General features: G+C 47.8%; 1 protein-coding gene across 1 annotated transcript in view; it reads left to right on the top strand.

Annotated features, from left to right (window-relative positions):
- The first annotated feature begins 1,745 nt into the window (after positions 1-1,745).
- Positions 1,746-24,502, top strand: part of LOC142766114 (uncharacterized) — a 34,307-nt gene continuing 11,550 nt past the window's right edge. Inside the window, exons 1-8 of the mRNA XM_075867963.1 lie at positions 1,746-2,110; positions 6,252-6,500; positions 10,260-10,467; positions 15,315-15,465; positions 17,341-17,373; positions 18,176-18,279; positions 20,279-20,402; positions 23,553-23,723. Of these exons, the coding sequence (XP_075724078.1) occupies positions 6,257-6,500; positions 10,260-10,467; positions 15,315-15,465; positions 17,341-17,373; positions 18,176-18,279; positions 20,279-20,402; positions 23,553-23,723 (1,035 nt within the window). The 5' untranslated portion in view covers positions 1,746-2,110; positions 6,252-6,256. The remainder of the gene's footprint in view (positions 2,111-6,251; positions 6,501-10,259; positions 10,468-15,314; positions 15,466-17,340; positions 17,374-18,175; positions 18,280-20,278; positions 20,403-23,552; positions 23,724-24,502) is intronic.

The following is a 24,502-nucleotide window of genomic DNA, read 5'->3' as shown; positions in this document are numbered from 1 at the left end:
GTACATAACAATCTACTTTATTGCTATCGCACTCGCTTGCCGGTGCCATCTGCGTCACTCGCAAGGCCGTGGCTTAGGACACGAACTGAATGCGCTCTTCGATCGACCGGGTTCACTCTATACATTGACAAGTGTTGACAGACGAGCCATAGATTTGCACGTGTTTGCGTTTTCACCGAGTTACCTGCTTTCCTTACTTCGCATGTAACAATACCATTCGTTGCTATCGCACTCATTGTTTCGCTTTCCGGCGAAAATGACTACGCCTAGGCGGAGCGACTACTCGGTTCTACTCGGGTACGTTCTTCCATGCCTGGTCTGTTTCTGGATTTCCTTAGTGGTCGCCATCTTCGCCTTTGCAGCGTCTAGCTCAGGTAAGAATGAACAATAACAAGGGAGTTCTCAAGTTTGCCCGATTTTTCGTTCATAACACGTGCACAGGCCTCGAACACCCAACACGTTATGAGAGTTCCTGATGCCCCGATTGTTGCCTGCTTAGTTATTATCTCGGTGATTCTGCTGTAAAACTAAATTGATATCAAAACTTTTACTGTTTTACGTACGAGGATGTTACTCTTCATCCGGTCACACGTGCTGTACTTTTTATATCATATATATTACATTATATTATGACATCTAATTCTTACCACTACCCGATTTGGTAGTTTAGCACTCATGAGGTGTCGGAAAGATGACTGTCCATACTGACACAATTTTTTGACAGGTTACAGTTTCTCGGAAGCTGTCAGTTGTATAACTAAAGTTATGTACACAAAGTATCGCGAACATTCCATTTCGCGAACGCCGCAGCGCACTCGCACTGCGCATGCGCTGTAGTAGATAATGACTTCTGAAACGCGCAACACGCCACACCGATCACCTGCGAGCGTTTGTTCAGGCTAGACGGAGTTTTTAGATGACCTGGAGTGTACTACAACAGGCGAGTGCCCAGAACGAGCTTCGAAAATTGAAGTCCCAATAAGGTGAACCAAGTTGGGGAGCTGCGATCGGTGGTCTGAAATGTGTCGTAGTTTTGAAAAATCGCGCGTGGCTCCCTCAAAGAGGCAGAATGCCAGCTTCCCCCTCAAAAAGCCCCGAGCTGAAATCGCGGTTGTAAAGGTGGCTTTTTTGTTTTCTACTGTAACTTCTTATAGTTGTATTCTTTTACTTTTTTCTAAAAGCTAGCTTCAGTTAGAATGTATTGCTGCAAATAGTAACATGAAATGTGAAAAATATATATAAAAAATAGACTTTGAGCACCACCGCGTAGCATTCAACAAAAACGTAAAGTGCGGCTCTGAGCTCTTTGCGGATCCGAGAAATCCTGGAGGCCGTACTCTGTTTTTGTTGACTATGCTGTGCAGCGGCACTGAGGATAATCACGCTCCCCGTCAAACTTCTTCTGTTTCTACATTTCGAGTTACATTTTGTACCAATACGTACCGAGTGGGGTTCGTTTTTAGAAACAAAGGAAAAAAAACAATTCATCTGTAAGAAGCTACACCAACAGCCGCAACCCGGGCCTTTCGACTGTGAAGCGCGCATTCGAGTAGCATAAAGGCATTGGCGAAAAAGTGTCCATCAAGGGAACTTCGAAGACTTTCGAATAAATTTCGCAACATCTCTGATAAAACTTTATTCAAAAACTTTCCCCGATATTTTTATACGGACAACGTATTGGACGTACATGTTCCGCAGTTGCTGCAATGTTTCAGATCGTACTACGTCACTGTTACAGGCGGCGGCGTAGATAAGGATGACCCACTGTACGACGATGGCCTGGACAGCAGCAGCGGCGGTGGTGGCGGCGGCGGTTCCTCACTGTCAATTGAAATCCGACTCGGAACGGACAGCCCGAGGACAACGCCTGCACCGGTAGGGCCCACAGTGCCTGGTGAACAGTCGACGCATCCCAGTCCTACTCCAGTTGTCCCGAATGTTCCTACGACGATACCTAGCACGGGTCTGCCCACTATTATTTTACCAACGCCGTTGCCGACCAGGACGGTTTCTGTTAGCACAAGACCGACTACTACTACACCAACGCAGCCTACTCCTGGGCCTACTCCTACAACGCTTAGACCGAGTCCTACAACAGTTCATCCAACCGGTAAGCACTCGCGCTTCTTTTAAACGTGAAAACTGTCTTAGCCGTCATCATCATAGTGGCAGTTGTAGAAAGAGTAGTTGTAGTAATAGTAGTTGTTAAAGTAATAGATATAGTAGTAGCTGCTGTAGAAATAATAGATATATAAGTAAAATATAAGATAGTAGTAATATATATATAGCAGTAATAGATTTGCAACAATACAAGCAGTAGTGATGACAGTTATTGTAACACAGGTCTCGTGACCTAAAGGGAGCGAATAAAGAAACGAAATAAAATTACGATGACAACTTTTGATAAAAAATGAAAAAAATAATGTCGCAGTTTCACAAACCACATTATTTTGATAGTTACGCTAATTGTAAATCAAGATATAGCCGCGCAATCCCACTTTCATTATTCACAGCAATTGGAGTCTTACGTTGCTTGTATGAAACCAAGGCAAGTCACGTGGTCACATAGATACCAGGAAGCGCACACTTGACAGGATACCGGCCATGAGGGCGAAAAATTATGTGACGGGAGACGTTTGCTAAAACAATTTATCCCAAGGCCGCAGATCACGTGATCTCGCCGACCAATCACATAAGCTCACTTTTACTAGCTCGTGGTTTTCACGGCGCTCATTTGGCCTCAAATTCGAGGCAAATGTATTGGTATTTTACCTGTATTAAGTCACTTTGGATTGTCGATTCGTTGCTGTGTGGCTGCTGATGCCCCTCTTAGTTACATGCTACCACATGGAACTTATTAAAAGTTAATTTCACATATTTAAAAACCCGAATGCAAACAGCGAAACGGTGAATTTCACATATTTAAAAACCCGAATGCAAACAGCGAAACGCGATACCCTATTTATTTTATTGAACGAGACAGACAGACAGACAGACAGACAGACAGACAGACAGACAGACAGACAGACAGACAGACAGACAGACAGACAGACAGACAGACAGACAGACAGATAGATAGATAGACAGATAGACAGATAGACAGATAGACAGATAGACAGATAGACAGATAGATAGATAGATAGATAGATAGATAGATAGATAGATAGATAGATAGATAGATAGATAGATAGATAGATAGATAGATAGATAGATAGATAGCGGCTATGAGAAGAGAGACGTGAGACGGCGTCGAAGGCGGCCGATGGGGCCGTGCCGATCTCGCTACTTTATTCCAGGCCTGAAGCGGAGCTACATCGGCTACCAGCGTCCGCCACGCCAGGCGTGTCAGCTCGTTCTAAACCTCGCGCAGCTCGAGCTAGCATCAGCTGCGCGAGAGGCGCGGCGCAGTGATTAAGAAATGATGGCGATGATGATGGTACTACAGGGCTCCCCCCCTAGCGCTTTGCGCGATTCGAAGGCATATGAAAAAAAGAAAAAAATAGTGACAAAAGCTATATACATGAACGACAATCCATAAACTGTTCATTTGGAAAGTCTAGGTTGTCAACGTTGATGGGCCATCGGTAAGCAGCGGGTCTCTGGTGGGCGACTCTGGAAGAAGCGCAAGGGACGAGGAGGAAGTGCCGGGTCGCTGTGGTAGCCGACAAGCGGGTCTCACGGTGACCTGGCCGGACAGGCCGAGAGTGGACCGTGTGTCGCGAGGTCATGCTGCCAACGTCGGCAGAGGGCCGGCAGTGTGGGCCCTGACATTGGGGTCGACGTAACACAGACCTCAAAGTCGAGCGGCGTCTGACGTGCCGGCATAGACAGACGTGCCGACGCTTGCAGGAACGTGTCCCAACAATACCACCAAGTGCGCGGTGGGCAGTCGGGCACACGACCAGTGGTGGGACACCGCGTCGGACAGGCCGAGTAGGCGCCTGCGCCGTCTTCAGGGCCGTGACCGCAACCCGTGGCCGCGCAGCAGGGCGGCCCAAAAGTTGCCGCAATGTGTGACGCCAAGCACGCCGTCGTCGCCGACGTAGGGCAACGGGTGGCAGACACGCATGAGGCATGAGCGCCGTCGCGGTTGTGACACACGAGCTGGCATTGTGGACACACGTCTGGCCGTTGCCGTCCGGAGGCAAAGGCTCCGGGGAATGGCGGTGGTGGAACCCAGCCAGCGTGGGCTCGCCCGGAGCACTGGACGGGACACCTGTGCTCGTGCAATGACCTCCGGCAGTCCGCGTGCAGTCCGGAGGGCCGGCGTGCAGGTCTGCACAATTGATGGCCGCCTCCAGCAAACACCCCCCAGACTGCCCCACCGCAGGCGCTGCATGCCTGGTGAGCCCCGTCCGAAACGGACCGGGCACGTCGTCCTCAAGCGCGTCAGTCACAGTCGCAGCGTCTTGGAAGCCTGGCCGTGGTTGATGGCTGGCGGCCTCAACCTCAGCTGCGGGAAACTGCGAGGACGATGCTGGTCGCGGCTGGCAGGACGCGCAGAGCGTTGTGGCTGGTAGAGAGTTTCTTTCGTACATTGGGGATGGTGAAGGTTCCGCGACCGGGAGGTGAATAGCAGGCGGATGGACGTCAGCGCCAGACTCCGAGGCGTGCGGCCAGGTAGCCGTCGTGGAGTCGGGTAGGGCCATGGTGTGACGTGCCGTAAATTTCACGGAAGACGTGCAGGTGGCAGACACGTGTGATGAAGCTCCGCACGGGGGCTCTGAGGGAATGTACCTCTCGGAGGGAAGGTCAGTCGCAGTGGGGGAGTCTTCTACCTCGCGGTCGTGATCAGGTGCAGGAGTGGATGTTTCTGCGACCGGATCAGGTGTAGAAGTAGTCGAAGCCGGGGTACCGAGGTAGCGGTCAATGGAGGGCTGCGGACCGGTTCGTACCTTGCTCTGCGACGCCTGGGAAACCTGCCTGGTGCGGGTAAACGGAAGCGGACGGTATGTGAGGCCATGTCTGGCAATCACCGCCGAGCAGAAGTCATCGTAAGGCTGCTGGCTGGAGGTTGAAGTGCCAGAGAGATGGCGCAACTCTACCGGAAGGGCGTCGAGAAGAATGGCGTGCATCAGCAGCTGGTCCGTGATGCCATTCACCGCAAGAACGGCGTCGAGCTGCATAAACCATACCTTGGGGTAGGTCGATTGGAACGGCGGCACTGGCGGGCAGAGTTGTGGGAACATGGCAGCGGGCCGCTCGGCGAAGGGCGTGTTCTCCGGGTCACCAATGTAGCGGCTATGAGAAGAGAGACGTGAGACGGCGTCGAAGGCAGCCGATGGGGCCATGCCGATCTCGCCACTTTATTCCAGGCCTGAAGCGGAGCCACGTCGGCTACCAGCGCCCGCCACGCCAGGCGTGTCAGCTCGTTCTAAACCTCGCGCAGCTCGAGCTAGCATCAGCTGCGCGAGAGGCGCGGCGCAGTGATTAAGAAATGATGGCGATGATGATGGTACTACAGACAGACAGACAGACAGACAGACAGACAGACAGACAGACAGACAGACAGACAGACAGACAGACAGACAGACAGACAGACAGACAGACAGACAGACAGACAGACAGACAGACAGACAGACAGACAGACAGACAGACAGACAGACAGACAGACAGACAGACAGACAGACAGACAGACAGACAGACAGACAGACAGACAGACAGACAGACAGACAGACAGACAGACAGACAGACAGACAGACAGACAGACAGACAGACAGACAGACAGACAGACAGACAGACAGATAGATAGATAGATAGATAGATAGATAGATAGATAGATAGATAGATAGATAGATAGATAGATAGATAGATAGATAGATAGATAGATAGATAGATAGATAGATAGATAGATAGATAGATAGATAGATAGATAGATAGATAGATAGATAGATAGATAGATAGATAGATAGATAGATAGAGATAGATAGATAGAGATAGATAGATAGATAGATAGATAGATAGATAGATAGATAGATAGATAGATAGATAGATAGATAGATAGATAGATAGATAGATAGACAGACAGACAGACAGACAGACAGACAGACAGACAGACAGACAGACAGACATATAGATAGATAGATAGATAGATAGATAGATAGATAGATAGATAGATAGATAGATAGATAGATAGATAGATAGATAGATAGATAGATAGATAGATAGATAGATAGATAGATAGATAGATAGATAGATAGAAAATGTTGCTATTCAGAAATAACGCGCTCGTAATTTCTTTCCGCTTCCAGTGGTGATGACCACAACAAGGACGCCTAGGGCAACGACTACAAGGACGCCTAGGGCGACGACTACAAGAAGGACGCCTAGGGCGACGACTACAAGTACAACAACAAGGACAACGACTACAAGAAGTACGACTACGACAAGTACGACTACGGCAAGGACGACAACTACAACAACGACGACTACAACGACTACAACGACTTCAACAACGACCACAACGACGACGACAACGACGACGACGCAGCTACCCAAATGTAAGCCGATTCATCTGGTATTCGGATTAGGGAAGAATGCGATAAAAACCTTTCGTTAACTCCGTACCGAGTGGTTCTCAAGTTTTTTTTTTTTGCCTGCAGCAACAGTGCGACTAAACCAACCAGACATTCAAATATAGTCGTGGTGTTACAGCTGTGCTGGAGTCTACAACGAATGCGTAGCAGTGAGCATAGATTTTTCTGTAAGCACACTAGAGAAAACTGGCGTTAGTGTTCATGAGAGCGTCAACGCATGGCGCTAAAGCCATCATGCGAATGATGAGTAGTACACAAATTTGTCTAATCTTCGTTTTTCTCGGCTCCCTTGGGCTTTGCGTGGCATAAAGCTGCTTTGTCACGAGACGACAATCGGCCAATTTTCCGCAGTTACGCTTCGCGACCTTAACCTTTTAGGCTCACCGATTGAAATCGGCTCATGAGGTTCACAGCGGTCTCTTCTTTTATGCGAAACAAAACCAGAGAACCGCAATAAGCAAAGTCATAAGAGCTTCCGAATCCCGCAAGCAGGGAGACTAGGCAAATGTGTGTACTACCCATCATTACCGTGGTGGCTTAGCGATTGCAGCTCCAGAGTCCCCTCTAGTTAATTTTAGGAAAGTCTATGGCTGTGAAAACTTTTCGAAGCGGCGCTGTACTAGCGGAGTTACAATCGTTTGATGATTGGAAATGGACCTCTCTGATTTCGTTCTTTCATTCGCCATGCTATGTTCATCAGCTGTCCTCTCCACTTCATTGCGCGAATGGTAAGAGTGGCGAGAGCACGCAACGTAAGTGGTGTTGGCGAACACACTTAGAGCGGACAAACAGGTTTTGTGGATGACGAACAGACCTGAATGTTGGCTTTACGGCGAACGATGAGGCCGAAAGGCCCGTAGAGAAGCAGGGATTGTTTTCCGTTTATTTTAATTGTATGGGGGCACTTGGCGGCTCGTACCCCTACCACGAACGGCATTGTTGATCATGACGGCATTTCGATCTCGATGGTCGTGTTTACTTGAAATGTTTAAAAATCACGGCATACCCACGGAGTGAATGTTGAGTGGGGCGAAGCGTTCGTCTGTCCGTCCATCCAAGCGTTCATCCATCCGTGCGTCTGTCCGTCCGTCTGTCTGTGTCTGGCGACGAGCACGAGCCGTCGCGGCTCTCTGCATCAGCCACTCCGCTTTGTCTATGCCCCACGAACGATCTGAAAGGTACGGCGACGATCCAGGAGAGAGAGACACTCGTTTCCCGCGCATTTAGGCAAAGCCCGCGCAGCAGCCAATCAAAGAGTAGCGGTACAGCGCCATCTAGAATATCGACACTTAACTGCGATTTGTATGTACTTCTATGAGACAGCGCCATCTATCACACTGTTCCGGAAATACTGCCAGTTACACTTGACGCGGGACAAGGTTAGACAAGGATGAGCTTCGCTCCTAAAATCATTCTTTTCAACGGTGGGATCCGTACACACCACTTGTGAATTACGCGTCCGATGTTCGACCAACTGAGCTTCCCCGTCCGCTTCATTGGGTAGGGCGTGCAAACAAGCTTCACCTTTAGCCGCGCCGCACAGGAAATTAAATGCATGGGCACACGAGCTCAGCAGCTAAATGTGGTGGTAACTTCGGAGCCACTTAATTAAGCCCGCTTCGCGCACTGAGTAGAAAGGACAGCGTGTCTGGGTGTGCCGATTATATCGACGTCCAAACGCACATGTTCATGTACTGTAGCATCGACGATAGAGGTTTTCACTGAGACACGACGGATCCGTAGTCTCGATTGTGTTAGTTGTAAGCCAGGGTATTTGTTGTTTGCTGGAAATGAAATGTCATGTATGCCTGCCACAGAAAAAAAGCGAATAAACATACTGTATCGCAGGTGTGTCGGTTTCTTACATGATCATGGGATTGATGATTTGTGGAGTTTAACATCCCAAAACCACCATATGATTATGAGAGACGCCGTAGTGGAGAGCTCCGGAAATTTCGACCACCTGGGGTTCATTAACATGCACCCAAATTCGAGTACACGGGCCTACAACATTTCCGCCTCCATCGGAAATGCAGCTGCCACAGCCGGGATTTGATCCCACGACCTGCGGGTCAGCAGCCGAGTACCTTAGCCACTTGACCACCGTGGTGGGGCACATGATCATGGGAGTGCTCGTGGTATTACCTGTAATAAGTTTCCCACCAACCTTCATATATATGCACTGGCCGGTATTGAACGCCACCACTGTTTAGTATAATGTCAAGAAAAAAATTGATGAGTTATTCAACATGCATTTTTTTTACTAAAAACAACAAAAATTTCGTTTTGTAGTCATTGCTTCAACTATTCTTTAATCATTTCTCAACAGTTAATCAATATTCATTTTTATAAAGATGGCGTAAGTTCTTTTGCCTTCGTTCTTCTGCCACGAGCATTCACAGTGCCACAATTGCAAGTACAGACCTCCCAAGCACAACGCGAAGTGGTGATTTTTATTATTTATTTATTTATTTATTTATTTATTTATTTATTTATTTATTTATTTAAACATAATGCAGCCTTTAAGGGCTGTCGCTGTACTGGAGGCAGAATACGAAAACTGCAATACAACACAAAATGTACAGAACACAAGGATCAATCGTTAGTAACGTACAATAATTATTTGAGTGGTAAAGCGAGAAGCGGATGGTTGATATTACAACACTTGCCAAGTCTGAACGATCGCGCCGGTGAAACCGGTCGAGTTTCATTGCACAGAAGAAATCACCAGTGGTCCCATTTTGGAAATCACAAAGCGGCGATTTGCTCTAGGAGCTCCGATTCTCCAATATGTCCTTAATGTCTATCTTCTCTAATGAACAAGCTAATCCACTTCATTTGTGCTTCAACTCTTGTAATTGATATCTATAATCACTTTAAAATGTACGTCCCCACAGAAAACGTATTTACGAAGACAGCAAAGAAATACCGAATTCACCTTAATTTTGGGCCTTGAAATAGATAGATATATTTCAAGGTACGACGGATAGATGAATGGGCAGTCGGGCGGAACGCACAAAAACATTTTTCTATGTTGCGTTCCCGTTCCGGCATTGGTCAATTTTGATAGGTCCCCAATATGAACAAGTATTAATTATTGATGAGAAGCTGGTTTTACAAAAACACTGGATCAAATTCTTGGTTGGGTATAGTTTAATGTTTACCAAATCGGTATTGCGTGAGGTGACTGCATACATGGACGACAGGTAGTAACAACATGAATATCACAGAATGCATTTTGTGTACAGCATGATTTACATGCCGTGATCATGGTGGGCGCACGGGCGGTTGGCCAGCTTGATATCCACCAAAATTGGTATTACGTCAGTTGAGCGTATGACGAACTTGAACGCCACGCAGTAACATGAAAATCACGAAAATCATTGTTCCTTTTAGGGGAGCATTCGGAGTGGCAATGCGATTGCTCCCTCAAAGGAAGAACCCCTGTGATCCCGTTGCTCTCATTCGGCTTAGAATGACGTACTTTAGGGCTTGCATTTATTACGACTTAGTAACCGGGGCCCACATTTGTGAAAACGTATTACGATAATAATTACCATAAGGAAACACTTCAGTCATTCACGATGTGGAGACATCATTAGCGAAGTCGGTTGAACAATAGAAAAACACGCTTACGAAAAAGAGGTTTTGCGAATTTGGCCGAAGATAAAAGAACTTAATCATTCGTACGTACCTTTTTATTTTTTTTTCTTTAACGTTCAGACCGGGAGCTTCTATGCACGGTGGGCTACTCGGCTGTCATGGCCAACTCGTACCCTCCCGACAAGATCTGCCACTACCTGTACTACACCGACGTGGTCGTCATTGGGAACAACTTGCACGGTGCCAGAGTCAACAGCAGTTGGCAAACGTTCCAGGTCAAGGCTAAAGACTATAAGAACATCAAGCCGGGAGCATCCTTCGACCACCGGTAGGACACACCTTAACTATAAGAACCTAAACAAGGCAGTATAGTACAGATGTGAAGCTAGGAGTGATGAACAGGCCGTAGAACAAGTAGTATTGTAGGAACCAACGTTTCCTATAATAATAATAATAATAATAATAATAATAATAATAATAATAATAATAATAATAATAATAATAATTGGGATTTAACGCACCCAAACCACCATATAATCATTAGAGACGTGGTAGTGGAGAAGAAGGGAAGAACAAGAGGGAAATGAAAGGCATGGATGTTGACCAGTCTGGAACGACCGGTATGCTACCCTACATTGGGGAAAGGGACTTGGGAGTTTGAAAGATGGAAAACGCGAGAGAGAGGAGAGCACGCACACGCGTTGGGCTCACAAATGCCGATGGCTTCGAACACGTTCACGCGCACTTACTGACGAAAGTCCGAAAAGACGCGGTTTTAGTCCACTGGCGTTCCCCTGAGTGATGGATGCTTCCTTGACTTCTCAGAAATGATGGCGATAGTTAGCCATATTTCTACTCGAGCGATTCAAGTACTGGGCGTGAGGCGTCCAGCACTTTGAGAGCGCTTCAAGCTGACGTTGTCCCCATGTCCAACAAGATCTATCGAATGGCATTCATGAGAGAACGAAGCATGTTTATGATTTTGCCATCTTTCTTATGTGTTTCATCAGTGGTTGGTGAAAAACCCTGAGTGGGCGTGGTCTTCTGACGTTCCATGGTTAGCGGACGACTTGGAAGAGTAGACCATTCCTCTTTAGCAATATTTCTCCCCGCAGTCTTCTTTGAATTTGTCGGTCCTGTTGCGGCTTGACCTAATGCTGCACCAGTAGAAGTGGCACTGTCGTTTCGAGCTTGTGCAGTCTTTGAGGTCGAACTATGTCGCCGACGCCGGACTGTTTCGGCAGCATCCCTGTGGGTCGAATTGCCTCTGACCATTTGCTTAAGCACCGCGCGCTCCTTTTGAATTCGAGGGCTGTCTTGAGATGAGGCAGTGTGTGAGCCATTACAGTTACCGCATTTAAGAAATGTGGATTGACACGCATCTTCCGAATGGGGTTCTGCACACCGGGGGAACCGTAGCGAGTTCGGGCACACGCCCTTGACGTGGCCTAGTTTAAAGCACTGGTGGCATTGAAGTGGCTTTTGCACAAGAGGCCGAACAGGATGTCGAAAATGTCCGACTTTGACATGGGATGGTGTGCAATCGCCTTTGAAGACCAGTTTCACACAGCGTGACTTCCAAAAGCGGTATATCTGAGTGATGACAGTACCCTCATTTGCCGGTTTAATGATAGTGGGCAAGTTGGCATCGGAAATCGCAATGTCTACCTCGTATATCACACCGGCTATGGATGTGTTGTCAATCGGTATAAAGGCGCACTTTGATGCCGCCTAGCTCAGTCACTTATTTGAGTGGTCCAAGCGCATTCACATGGAATACGTCTATGGCGAGTATTTTTTTTTTGCATATTTACTCTGATGTCCTTGATTTCATTTGGCCCCACACGTTCCAAAAAAGCGGAGAGTGGTTGCATGCTCAGCAGTCACAGGTTTGCCGAGGACTCTTCTGGCTCGAAGATGATGACGTGTGGCCAGCGTTCATGCCTTGACTTCGTAGTCACTGTACTCGCAAAAGTGTGCGAGGCTGCGTTGACGATCTTCCTCTTCGCCCTCTTGCTCAGGACGGGAATGAAATTATCGTCGGATGAGTCGTCTGCTGAGGCGGCTGAGTACAGCTCTGTGTCCTCACTGTCACTGAGTGAAGTTCCTCCCTTCCTCGCGGTGGTCGGCCGAGATGACTGCTGGCCAAGCGGTCCTTCGGAAGGCCCCGCGTCCTCCGGAAGCGGTCCTACGGAAGGCTCCGCCGCGGCCGGGATTCGATCCCACGACCAGCGGCTCAGCAGTTGACTCCACCAGCCACTATAGATCACCATAGCGGGGCTGTGAGCCAACGTTTGTATACAGGCGGACTTTTCTTCGGACGTTGCCTTTACCAAAGCAACAACAAGTCCAATTAACGGAACGTTCTCCAATTACATTGCCTGTTAAACGATAATTTGTTGTGATAGACGAACTTTTAGTGTGGTTAAAATAAGGAGAGCTGATAGTTGGTAAGTATTCATTTTGGTAAGTATTGGTAAGTATTCATTTTAACAGAGAGACAGAGCATAAAATCACGGACATCAGAAAGAAATAAGTCAGGACGCCACAAGTGGTTGCCAGTAAGCATTTCTAGCGTCCAGATTGATATGTGCGGTTTAACGTCCCAAAACCACCGCATCACTATGAGAGTCGCTGTAGTGAAAATCTCCGGAAATTTCAACCATGGGGTTATTTAAAATGCGTCCAAATCTGAGCCCACGGGCTTACAGCATTTTTGCCTCCAGCAGCAGAGTGCCTTAGCCACTATATTTCTATAGTGTCCTGACCTCCTCCTTGCATCCGCGTTTGCACTCCCCGTCTTTTTTTGGTGTGTTCTTGACGTCTTCGTCGCCATGCCGTTTATTCAAAAGAAAACCTTTTGGGGCCACAAGGCCGGGGATTCGAACCTGCGGCTCCTCGCTCCGCACGGTGATGTGTTGAAGTATGACGCATGCATCTTCAAGTGCGCTCACGGCGAGCTATTTGTATATATAACATTTACTTATGTGGTTCGTGCTCCTTGAATGTGTTTTAGCGAGGGAGAGACTTGTTCTATATCACCCGTGATATGCCACAAAGAGCTGGCTTTAAAAGGCATAGCCACGCCCGCGCTCCGCAGCAGTCCGTCTGTCTGTCTAGCCGCAGATGACAGTGCTCTATTGAGTCATGATCGTTTGGTCAATGTGATCTATACGAAAATTAGCATGGTGTAACACCACTGTATAAAAAACATAAATTGCAGCTGATATCATAAAAATCATGACTTGCCACGGTCTTGGCGCTCTTGCACCCGTTTCGTTAACTTGATATATAACAAAATTCGTATGGCATGACAAGAGTTTATGACAAACATGTATACCTGACAAATATTCACGGCACACTACAGAGAGAAACGATTTTTTGCGTATCGGTAAAGTACTATTTCACAATCCCGAAAACACCACTCTATAGCCGCAAAAATACGCGGGGTAAACGAGAAAACGCGCATAAAAAATACAGGTGGAGATGCCCCTTTGAGAATCCTGCGCCGAACAACATGACGTCACAGATTTTGAAGGCGTCTACGGTCCTACCTGCTTGAAGTACATTGTCATCTGTCGGTGCCAGAGGCGTAGCATACGAAACATCTTTATTCAGCCAATGCGCAAAAATACGCGCGGCAATTTCAGCGTAAAACTTAAGAATGAAACTTCAACCTTGATTTTATCCGCTAATAATGAACTTATGGCAGTGAAAATTATGGCATTAGAGTTTTCATAGCGCAATTTGTCCATCTAAACCAAGTCGTTTTTCTTATTCAGTGGCTCCTGGAAGGCCAACTCCGGCGATTTTTCGAGGTCAATAAATTTCAATGAAATTCGCTGGGTATATCCCTCTGCACATTTTAGTCCTTTATGCCAAATCGCAGGTTTGAGCGATGCACTGTTTGTTCGCAAATGAATTTTAAAGATTGCCTCGAAAAGCCCACCTCACTTGCCAGAATTATTGGCAACACTGTCTTTGTGACGTCATGCTTGACATGTCAACGGAAGTGACGCAGCCGATGGCATCGCTACTTTGGCCGCTACAGCGTTTAATGTGCGTTAATTGTACGGGTATAGCACGGGAATGCTTTCTTCCTTCCTCTGTGGTGTTTGGCCGGTGCTTCGCTGGATTGGCTTTCACAGTTTTCATACTCCGCGCCGGCGCAACCAGTATATGGCCTCGGGCTCTACCAAATGGTGCGTCATACGCAGACGGGGCGCTCGGTTGGGTTTCGGTTTCGGTATTGCACATTTTTGCTTATTAAAAATTATTTTCGAATCTCCTGAGCATTTTATCTATTGGGCTCGTGACAAGAGTGTCTCAGGAACATAGAAACATCATTACCTCGACATGGTCAAAAAATCGCCGGAGTTGGCCTTTAAGGCACAAATCATAACACACATGTCATGTAATTCAGGATTTACATGCCGTGGTCTAAAAGCGCTCGCGGCCATTCGTTTTAATGGATACGCAACGGAACTTGCATTCCGTCACGTGAGTAATAACGAACATAATTGAGAGCTGGAAACATGAAAATTACGACGTACATGCCATGTACGCCATGACTTACATGCCATGTACACCATGACTTGCATGCCATGCTCATCGCGAGCTCACGGTTGTTGCAACCGCTCGATCTACAATGGAATCGGTATTTCCCCTCGGACGTTACTGTATAAGGGACGTATATGACATGTTGCTACTTGAAACAATGACAAGTATGTCGTGAATGTCATGACACGCTCATGATGAACCCGCGGCCAATTCGTTCGCTTCATACACACCAGAATTGGTGCGGCACGATGCGACTGCACGAAGAAAACATATGACAGCTAGGTGCATGGTAATAAAAAAGTAATGACTTGCACTTGTCCTGCATGGCATGATTTACATGCCACGCTTATGGCGATACCGACGTCGTTCCGCTCGCTTGATATACGCAAAAAACTGGTGAGGAGCATTATGTGGTAGGAGCACATGGTGACGTGAAAATATTGACACACATGTCATGCGCGCCACGACTTATACATGAATGCCGCTCTTGATGGCTGCTTTGCATTGCCCCGGTGCACTATAGACCCTTGCTGCCAAACTGACTTTCTTAATCGCTACTTGCTGAAGCGTTGTCTGCAGTGACGTTCCCGGGTTCAACCAGTTCTTCCATTTCAGGTACATCTCGGCAGCCTTGATAAAATCGGTTGCGCCGACTTTGAACTCGCTGAAGACGAGTGGCAACATCGGCCACTACGGGGTGCTCAATCTCGTTACGTCACCCGACGACCTCTCGCGTGCAGTGCAAGCAGTGAAGGCAGCTATACAGGTGGGTGCTGGCTGCCGTGCAATATGACGCCCGTCAAGTCCGGCCTGCATGCTGCATGACATGTGAACCTATAACCTAAAGTAACCTATATCGTTGGCGCCAAAATTCACAACAGAACAGAATAGAGGAACACGTTTCGTTTTAACAACGGAGTTGGGAATCATGCACAAAAGCTTCAGTTCTTTTTTTTCTTTTCGGCACATTAATGAACAAGCTCTGAAAGGCCTAGAAAATGGTCAAAGGTCTTCCAAACTGTATAACACATTACCTGTCTCGCAATTGACATACATGGTTACCATTTCATATAATTTCTCTACAGCTACTCATGGCATGTTCGCGCAAGATATCCTGACTTTGTGCGGCCGCTCAGCAAAGTGGTGGTGACACACAAGCGGTCATTTTGAATGTATTAGTGACGCACTGTTGGCAGGAGCGTAGCCAGAAATTTTTTCCGGGATCTCTATGCCATGGCGAACAAAAGTCAAAAGTTTCGGGGGGGGGGGGGGGGGGCACGTTCTAGTCGAGTTTACGATCTTGACTGGTGGCCACACTGAAAGTTCTTACCCCTGACGTCATCGCCACTGGCCAGACAGCTTCGTGAAGTCACCGCAATCAGTACTGTAGCCTGACGTCAAGCTAGCGTCGACGTCAATAAGAGTACCATGGAAACAACAAACTTAATGCTAAAAATAAAATATCTTACGAGTATTTGCACAGCTTCACAACTGCGTAGAGTCGTGCCTTTATGCAGAAGACTTGTATGTTAATGTGAACTCACCTGTAAATATTGACGTCGGTACCCTGTTAAGGCAGAGATAAATCCGTGGTCATCCATCATGCGCACTCAGCCCGTTCGCGAAAGCAAAGCTTGGCGTGAAGGAGAGCATGGGCAAGGAAAGGCGGGTGAGAAGCAAGCCTATAGTAGAACTCGCTTTTTGGCGAGTCGGTGTGTTAGTTTGCTTAACATTACGTAACTGGTAACATACTGGGAACATGAAAAATAGGGGAGGAAAGAGACAGACGGGCACTAAACTACCAACTGTTTGTGGCCGGTGAAGGCTGAAAAACAGGTAAACTACCACCCATGCGCAGTGGCTTGCAATGGATGTCATAGACATTTCTTCACGGGAGCAGTTCATTGAAGAATAACAAATCATATTGATAGAGCATAATAGACGTGTCACTCACACAAGCCGACCCGTTGCTTCTAATATAATACGCCTCTAGCAGTTTTCTTGCTGGTGGGTCTCTGCTTTTGCCAATAATTCTATAGCATGCTCAAAACGTAGCGCACACGAGATGGGCGTGACATGTACAGGAAAATGCGCGAAAAGAGATTGCGGTAGGCAATGCCACCATGAGATTACCGCACCAAACACTGTGAGGTCAAATTATGAAGGCGTCTGCTGGGCTCTACGTAGCTTCTAATCGATAAAATTGAAGTACATTGCAATCTGTGGATGCCATAGACATAGCGCACGAGTGTTTCAAAAAATTTCATCACGACAAAGCCGCAACAATACGAAAAATACATTGTGTAATTCCTGACGTCGCGCGCCAATATTTTGGCGCGAAATTTAGAAATGAAACTTCAACTTTCATTTTTCTCCGCTAATAAGGAATTTTTGACTTGGAATGTTGGAACCTCAGAGTTCTCAGAGTGCAGTTTATCGATTTAAAACAACTTATTGTTTCTCTTCAGTGTCTTTTAAAGGATCCCCCCTTCTCCCCTTTCTTTTGAGCATTCTCAAAACGTATTGCAGGACCCCTCTAGCTAGGAACCCCTCGCAAAGGAATCGCAAATGCGTTCAAGAGTAGTCCTTTTAAACGCAACTTGCATCCCCTTTCTCAAGCATATTCTTTGTCTTCATGCAGCAAATCAAGAACAGCGTCCAAGGCTCACACACGGTAAGGCTCACACACGGTCTTTGCGATCGGATTACTCGACAATAGAGCTGCGTTCTTGGAGTCGCTCTTCGACACAATCAAGACGGTTGTAAAGTAAGTATCGAATTCTGGCACATGACAAGGGTACAGACGCTATGTTGAACTTATACATCATCGTGCAAACGCCAAAAAAAGAATATTCTATTCTTTTAGGAGAACTATATGATAAATTTCAATACATCGATACGAAGTGTCACTACCAGAAAAAACAAGGGAAGCGCGGGCAGAGAAGGAAGACGACGTTGCTTCTACTGTGATCGCGGTCTCAGTGCCAATTTAAAACCCCCTTAAGTTGCCTCACGTTACGTAACAGTTTGGTGGAGGCGCCGGGTAGACCAGAACGTGTGCGGAATCCTGTTTCTCTTCCACCATGGCAACCATCGATCAACGCAGCAGACGCTTATGAATATCAAGGCACACGGCAGGCTGGATTCCCGCGTCAACCACCTCCGAATTACGAACGAAGTTTTCGCCCGCCTGGTTTCCCAACATTGCCTGCCTACGGTGCGCCTGAAGGGCGGCACCACTATCCCATGCCTTCCGAGAGGAGCCGTTACTCTGAGCACCCACGTGCCCCTCGACCAGTTCCTGTGTGCTACAACTGTGGTGTCCCGGGTCACATCGCACGTTTTTGTGACCACCGCCCACAACAGCGACAGTCTTGGCACATGTCTCACCAACCTTTCGACCATCCGCTCGCCACGTCACGGAAACCACGTGCACCTACCGGGTCACGCTACTCCTCGCCGGCCTCTGATCGAAGTTTGACGCCACCACCAGCTCCACGTGCTCCACGATTGCCGTGGCCACGGCGACGCGCACGGACATCGCCGCCGGAAAACAAACTAGTCGGTGCGGCCAGTGGGGGTGAGGCCGCGAGATCACAGGCGCAATATACAGATATGCCCCCGCCAGCGTTTATGTTGAAGAACAGAGTTCATGTAGTTGTTAATGGAGTGGTTACTATGGCACTTGTGGACACAGGCGCGACAGTCTCAGTGATGAGTGTAAATTTTAAGAACCTGCTAGGACCTAAAGCGATGTTTTGCCTGAACCGTGGTGTGACATTTCGTGGTGCAAGTGGTGACGCGTTGTGTCCGGTGGGACATTGTATCGAGGGGCCAATTGCTTTGCGATCGCACAACCAGCATGGAAATATTACAGGATTGGCTACTTCATTGATTTGATAGTACATGGACTTTCATAGTCCTGGTGTTTGCAGCGCCCAATGTAGCTGTGGCTTAGTTTGTTTACGTGTCCTGGCTTCTTTGTTTTCGGATAAAAGAGTGGCACAATGCGCACCTCACGAGGCGATTCAAATTAATATTCATTGTCACGCTGGTAACGATGACTCAGCATCCATCATTGCCGCGCCGGCAGAAGCGCCATGTGGTACAGCTCCCATAGACACTGGCACCAGATTTCCTTCACTGCTATGAAACTCTGCGCTTCAACCAAGACAGTGTGCAGCAGTTACTCTCTTACGGAAGGTGTGATTCGTGCAAGACGGTGTGCAGCAGTTAATCTTTTACGGAAGGTGTAATTCGTGCAAGACGGTGTGCAGCAGTTTCTCTCGTACGGAAGGTGTAATTCGTGCAAGACGGTGTGCAGCAGTTACTCTTTTACGGAAGGTGTAATTCGTGCAAGACAGTGTGCAGCAGTTTCTCTCGTACGGAAGGTGTAATTCGTGCAAGACGGTGTGCAGCAGTTACTCTTTTACGGAAGGTGTAATTCGTGCAAGACGGTGTGCAGCAGTTTCTCTCGTACGGAAGGTGTAATTCGTGCAAGACGGTGTGCAGCAGTTAATCTTTTATGGAAGGTGTAATTCGTGCAAGACGGTGTGCAGCAGTTTCTCTCGTACGGAAGGTGTAATTCGTGCAAGACGGTGTGCAGCAGTTACTCTTTTACGGAAGGTGTAATTCGTGCAAGACAGTGTGCAGCAGTTTCTCTCGTACGGAAGGTGTAATTCGTGCAAGACGGTGTGCAGCAGTTACTCTTTTACGGAAGGTGTAATTCGTGCAAGACGGTGTGCAGCAGTTTCTCTCGTACGGAAGGTGTAATTCGTGCAAGACGGTGTGCAGCAGTTACTCTTTTACGGAAGGTGTAATTCGTGCAAGACAGTGTGCAGCAGTTTCTCTCGTACGGAAGGTGTAATTCGTGCAAGACGGTGTGCAGCAGTTACTCTTTTACGGAAGGTGTAATTCGTGCAAGACGGTGTGCAGCAGTTTCTCTCGTACGGAAGGTGTAATTCGTGCAAGACGGTGTGCAGCAGTTAATCTTTTACGGAAGGTGTAATTCGGGCAAGACGGTGTGCAGCAGTTTCTCTCGTACGGAAGGTGTAATTCGTGCAAGACGGTGTGCAGCAGTTTCTCTCGTACGGAAGGTGTAATTCGTGCAAGACAGTGTGCAGCAGTTACTCTTTTACGGAAGGTGTAATTCGTGGAAGACAGTGTGCAGCAGTTTCTCTCGTACGGAAGGTGTAATTCGTGCAAGACGGTGTGCAGCAGTTACTCTTTTACGGAAGGTGTAATTCGTGCAAGACGGTGTGCAGCAGTTTCTCTCGTACGGAAGCTGCAATTCGTGCAAGACGGTGTGCAGCAGTTAATCTTTTACGGAAGGTGTAATTCGTGCAAGACGGTGTGCAGCAGTTACTCTTTTACGGAAGGTGTAATTCGTGCAAGACGGTGTGCAGCAGTTTCTCTCGTACGGAAGGTGTAATTCGTGCAAGACAGTGTGCAGCAGTTACTCTCTTACGGAAGGTGTAATTCGTGCTCTTTCAGTGAAGAGAAGTGTCGCTAATTCCTTCTACGAGGAGGACGTCAACCGAGCTAACTCGTACAGGTTTTGCGTCTTTCGTTATTCGCAGCACATTCGCAGCTGACACGGTCATCGCCGTGTCTTCGGTGAACCAAGTACCGAGCACAGCCGACTGCAACGCCATACCACCGAACATCTACAGCGCGAGGGAGGATGACCGTAACGCGGCTTTGGTGCGTTTTTCTATATATTTCAATGTCACATCGTGCAAGCATCAGCCAGGATTGTATCTCGTACATCGGGGCCAAAATCTGCTGCCTCATTTTGGTGATGCACGATATCACACGGGGACACAGTTTCACTAGTTTCAAGGTTGATAATTTAATAGATGTAGGAACGTAATCTTGGAGGGTTTGAATTCGTGTAGTCGGCTGCTTTGTTCGTAACAAGAACCCTGTCTTTCGCATAAATTAAGTTAAACAGGGGCACCTCAACGCCGAATGTTCACCGCGAGAGTACCTTTTATAACAACTCAGAGGCGTACAGGTCAACGTGGCCCCGCACAAGTCTTGTGGATGCGGTGGCATCAGATGGAGTTTGGTGGTGGTGGTCAGATGGACGGACGCATGGAAGCTTCGTCAGTCCTGAAGTGCACGACTCAACGTTCAGTAGGCCAGATAAAAAAAAAGTTTACATGTGCCATATGTTGCATAATACGCTCGTATATAGCATACACGCGTCATTCGGTTTAGAAACTAGCCCGACAGCACTAGAGACAGGAGAGCGAGAGCAGAACTTTGCTCGCCTGACCGCTTGAATTCAACGCCGCCTCCTCTTTGTACGTCCTACCTCTTTTTATATATTATTGCACTTGAATACGCAGAAGTACCGCCAGTGCCCTTTGGTTTTTGTTACGGCGATGAGCGTACGGACCACCTCTACCAGCCGCCAACAATCGTCTGCGGGAGCAGCTGAGAAGTGCGCGCTCACACCGCCAGGGCGGTCGTTGAAACTCCAGCACTGGTTCCCTATACCTGACAAAATCTACACATGCGCGGGCCTTTGCAGAATGTAGACTTTTGACAGAACGAAGGCTACCCGCCAGATGGTCTTTACATTTACCGACCTATCTCGCAATTGTTCCCGGAAACTCGTGATATTCACATTCCATAGACTTCAGCGGGGTCAAAATAAGTCGAAGTGAGAACGATGATACCGATCACATTGTTTCAGCCGGATTACCAAAGCTATGGTGGCCTATTAAACACCGGAGACTTAAACATGCATGCGAGCCCCACAACAGGCTTCTTAAGTGGCGCCATCTTGCGGGGCCAAGATGAACCAGGCAACCACAAAAATGTTGTTGCAGATAAATCGCGTATCATTTGTCGGGTGCAAAGTCCTCGCAGCGGTATTATTAGGAATAAGTAATCCTTTCAGTCTTTACCTAAAAAGTATTAAGCGTAAATCAACGTGTTCATGACTGTTTTTGTATGTATCGTAGTTCGTAGGTATTGAGATCATCGTTGCGGTAACCTTGTACATCTCCCCCCATTTTGTGCATAAGAGGATAGTGTACACGGTAAAAAACCTCTCCTGATTTTGATTTGATTGACATGTGGGGTTGAACGTCCCAAAACCACCATATGATCATGAGAGACGCCGTAGTGGAGCGCTCCGGAAATTTCGACCACCTGGGTGTTCTTTAACGTGCACCGAAATCTGAGCACACGGGCCTACAACATTTCCGCCTCCATCGGAAATGCAGCCGCCGCAGCCGGGATTCGATCGCGCAACCTGCCGCGGGTCAGCAGCCGAGTACCTTAGCCTCTCGTGATTTCACCGCAGTAGTGATTCGTCTAAGTTCAATATAGTTGAAATGTGGTTATGATCACCATATGTGGTTTGCGCAAACGTAAAGGTGTACGTTTACGTACGCACGCAAACATTTACGTATGGGGAGCCGAGACACTGAAAAGCAGGTGTTCCGGTAACACAGTGAAGGCAATCCAGTATTCCGGCGGCATCGTAGCGTTAACAAGTATACGTAAAAGCTAAATTACTATTGAATCCCTCGAAAGCGAGTCGACGGTGACCTCCCTCCCCCCCCCCCCCTTGTTTCCCTCACGCCACAATGCTACAGCCAATACAAGTTACGATGATGACATATTCGACATTACTAGTAATTTGCTGTGTTTGCATCAGCACACTGCTATTCGGCGACTACTCGCGAGTGCATGGGCGCGGCGCACGCGTTGTACGTTTTATGTTTGGCGAGACTACTTACCGATTTCTTGTTCGAAATGACTTGATTAGGGTGTAAACCATGCAGAAGTGCGTCACAGTTCTCTGCAGACGTGGCCGAACGTGCCCCACGCTACATAAGGATAGCACCACCAACACCTCTTAGAGTGTGGGCGGTGTTGGCTGCACCCGGCGGCATGTTTTTTGGAGTTCTCTCAAACCTAAAGTTAGACTGGTCGCTAATACTAGAGTATCCTAGAATTAATCATTCATGATACATTCCAGCAAATGATGTACCACGTTATGACTAACAGGGCCCCAGAATTGCATTGCAGCAGAAAAAAAAATGCCCCGTATCTACATCTTACACTGCAAATGTCATCGAAAGACGATAGTCTTGCGTCTGGAGAGAGGGAACAAAACGTTTATTTGATGTTCTGCGCAAGAAAATCGGTGAATGGTATTCTGGAGGCGCTGCGTTAGAATGCCTCGAGCGTGCAGCGGAGGCGAACGAGCGCATCAAGCCGCGTCACACGTGAGACATACGCGCTATCTGGCAGTTATCTTGGAAAACGAAGCGCGTGGCTCTGAGACGAGCGTGCGTGCCCGTCTCAGAAATGATAAGGTGTGGAACGAAAGGCGATGGGTAGCTGCCACCACCGTGTCGATTTAGCAAAGCGCTGGAAACACTTGCCTATTCGTGCAAGCGTTCCATGGTCAGCGCAGCGTGATAATGACTGTATACGGTCATTAGAATTACTTATGGATGCCTTTTCCAGTAAAAGCCGCACATACAGAATATATACGTGTTGTTGTGTTGCCTCTGATATGCGCAATAATTGCTTTTTAATTGGCGATCGCACAAGTATGAGCGCTGAAGCTTGAGCAATATTGGTGGGCGCTGTGGATGGGGTCGGCCATTTTGGGGTATCGTCTGGTGCCGTTTAAGGTACTGAGTACCGTTAAGAGTGTACAAACAGACAAATGTACACACAGACAGCCCAAAATGTTTGCGTCGAAGGTCCCCAAGAAAGACTATCGTCATTAAAAACACAAGATTTGTGTTTCAGAAGTCAGAACCCCATTAATAACTAGTGCTGGTACGATGTTTGCCGCATGCGCACGGAATCTGTTTGCAGACGAAGTTCTGGCCGCTGTTGCTGACAGACGCCACCACCAGGCAGACGAAGACGCTGGGCTTGTCGTTTGAGATGGGCACACTTTATTACGAACTGGAGGATCCCGCGAGCGACATCGTCGGATCCATCAACAAAAAGTGCAGAGCGTCCGCGTTGACGAGCAGGGACGCGGTGAGCCACATATAGCTCCACAGTCGCTTCTCTCTACGATCTGACATTAGGGAGTTTACAGTAAACAAGGTAACCCCACGTACGCGCTACAGGCTTCAAGGTACGCGGAGCCAACGTTTATAGATACTTTTTCAGTTCCGCAACTCCTCGCGCCGCGCCCAGGGAGAAGGCGGCCGGCCGCCGCACCCGCCACCGCAGCGCTGCAGTCGCGCCTTGCGCTAGGAGAGCGAGAGTCGTCTGCTAGCGCGAAGGGTGTCGCGTGAGCCTTTGCGTGCGCCCGAGTGAGAATTGTGCGAACAGTGTACTTGGTCTTTACTCTCGCTATTTAACAGAGGCCACGCGCTTTAATTCGTGCGCGTTGTATGACTCACGAACTTGAAAAAAAGCCTGTACGTACTTCGCAGGCATCCGTTTTGCGCAGTGACAAAGTGATCGCTTCACCCTGCGCCTTCCTGTGTCCATTGCATCAAGACCACATTAGTAGTTTACAATTCAGCGCGCTAAAAGAAATAGAAATCTTAAACTTATAGCACTCGGGGTTACGTAACATGAGGACTTGGCGACTAGTAAATTTTGTTGGATGAATGAAACACTGCTATTCGTCTTTTTTTTTTTTTTGCGGTGGGAAAACGCCTCACGAATAGATCGAAAACTGACGTACACATTTCATTACACGTACACGGCACAGATTTGTCGGCAGGTTTACTGCGAAGTTCGTTAAACTAGCTTTGCCTTCTTGCGCTCTCTCTGTGCCCGAACGGCACTGCTGTTCTCCAAGC

Source organism: Rhipicephalus microplus, chromosome 6 (assembly GCF_043290135.1).
Source record: "Rhipicephalus microplus isolate Deutch F79 chromosome 6, USDA_Rmic, whole genome shotgun sequence".
Taxonomy (NCBI): Eukaryota; Metazoa; Arthropoda; class Arachnida; order Ixodida; family Ixodidae; genus Rhipicephalus; species Rhipicephalus microplus.
Note: the sequence above shows the minus strand (reverse complement) of the source record. Positions and strands in the feature narration are given on the sequence as shown.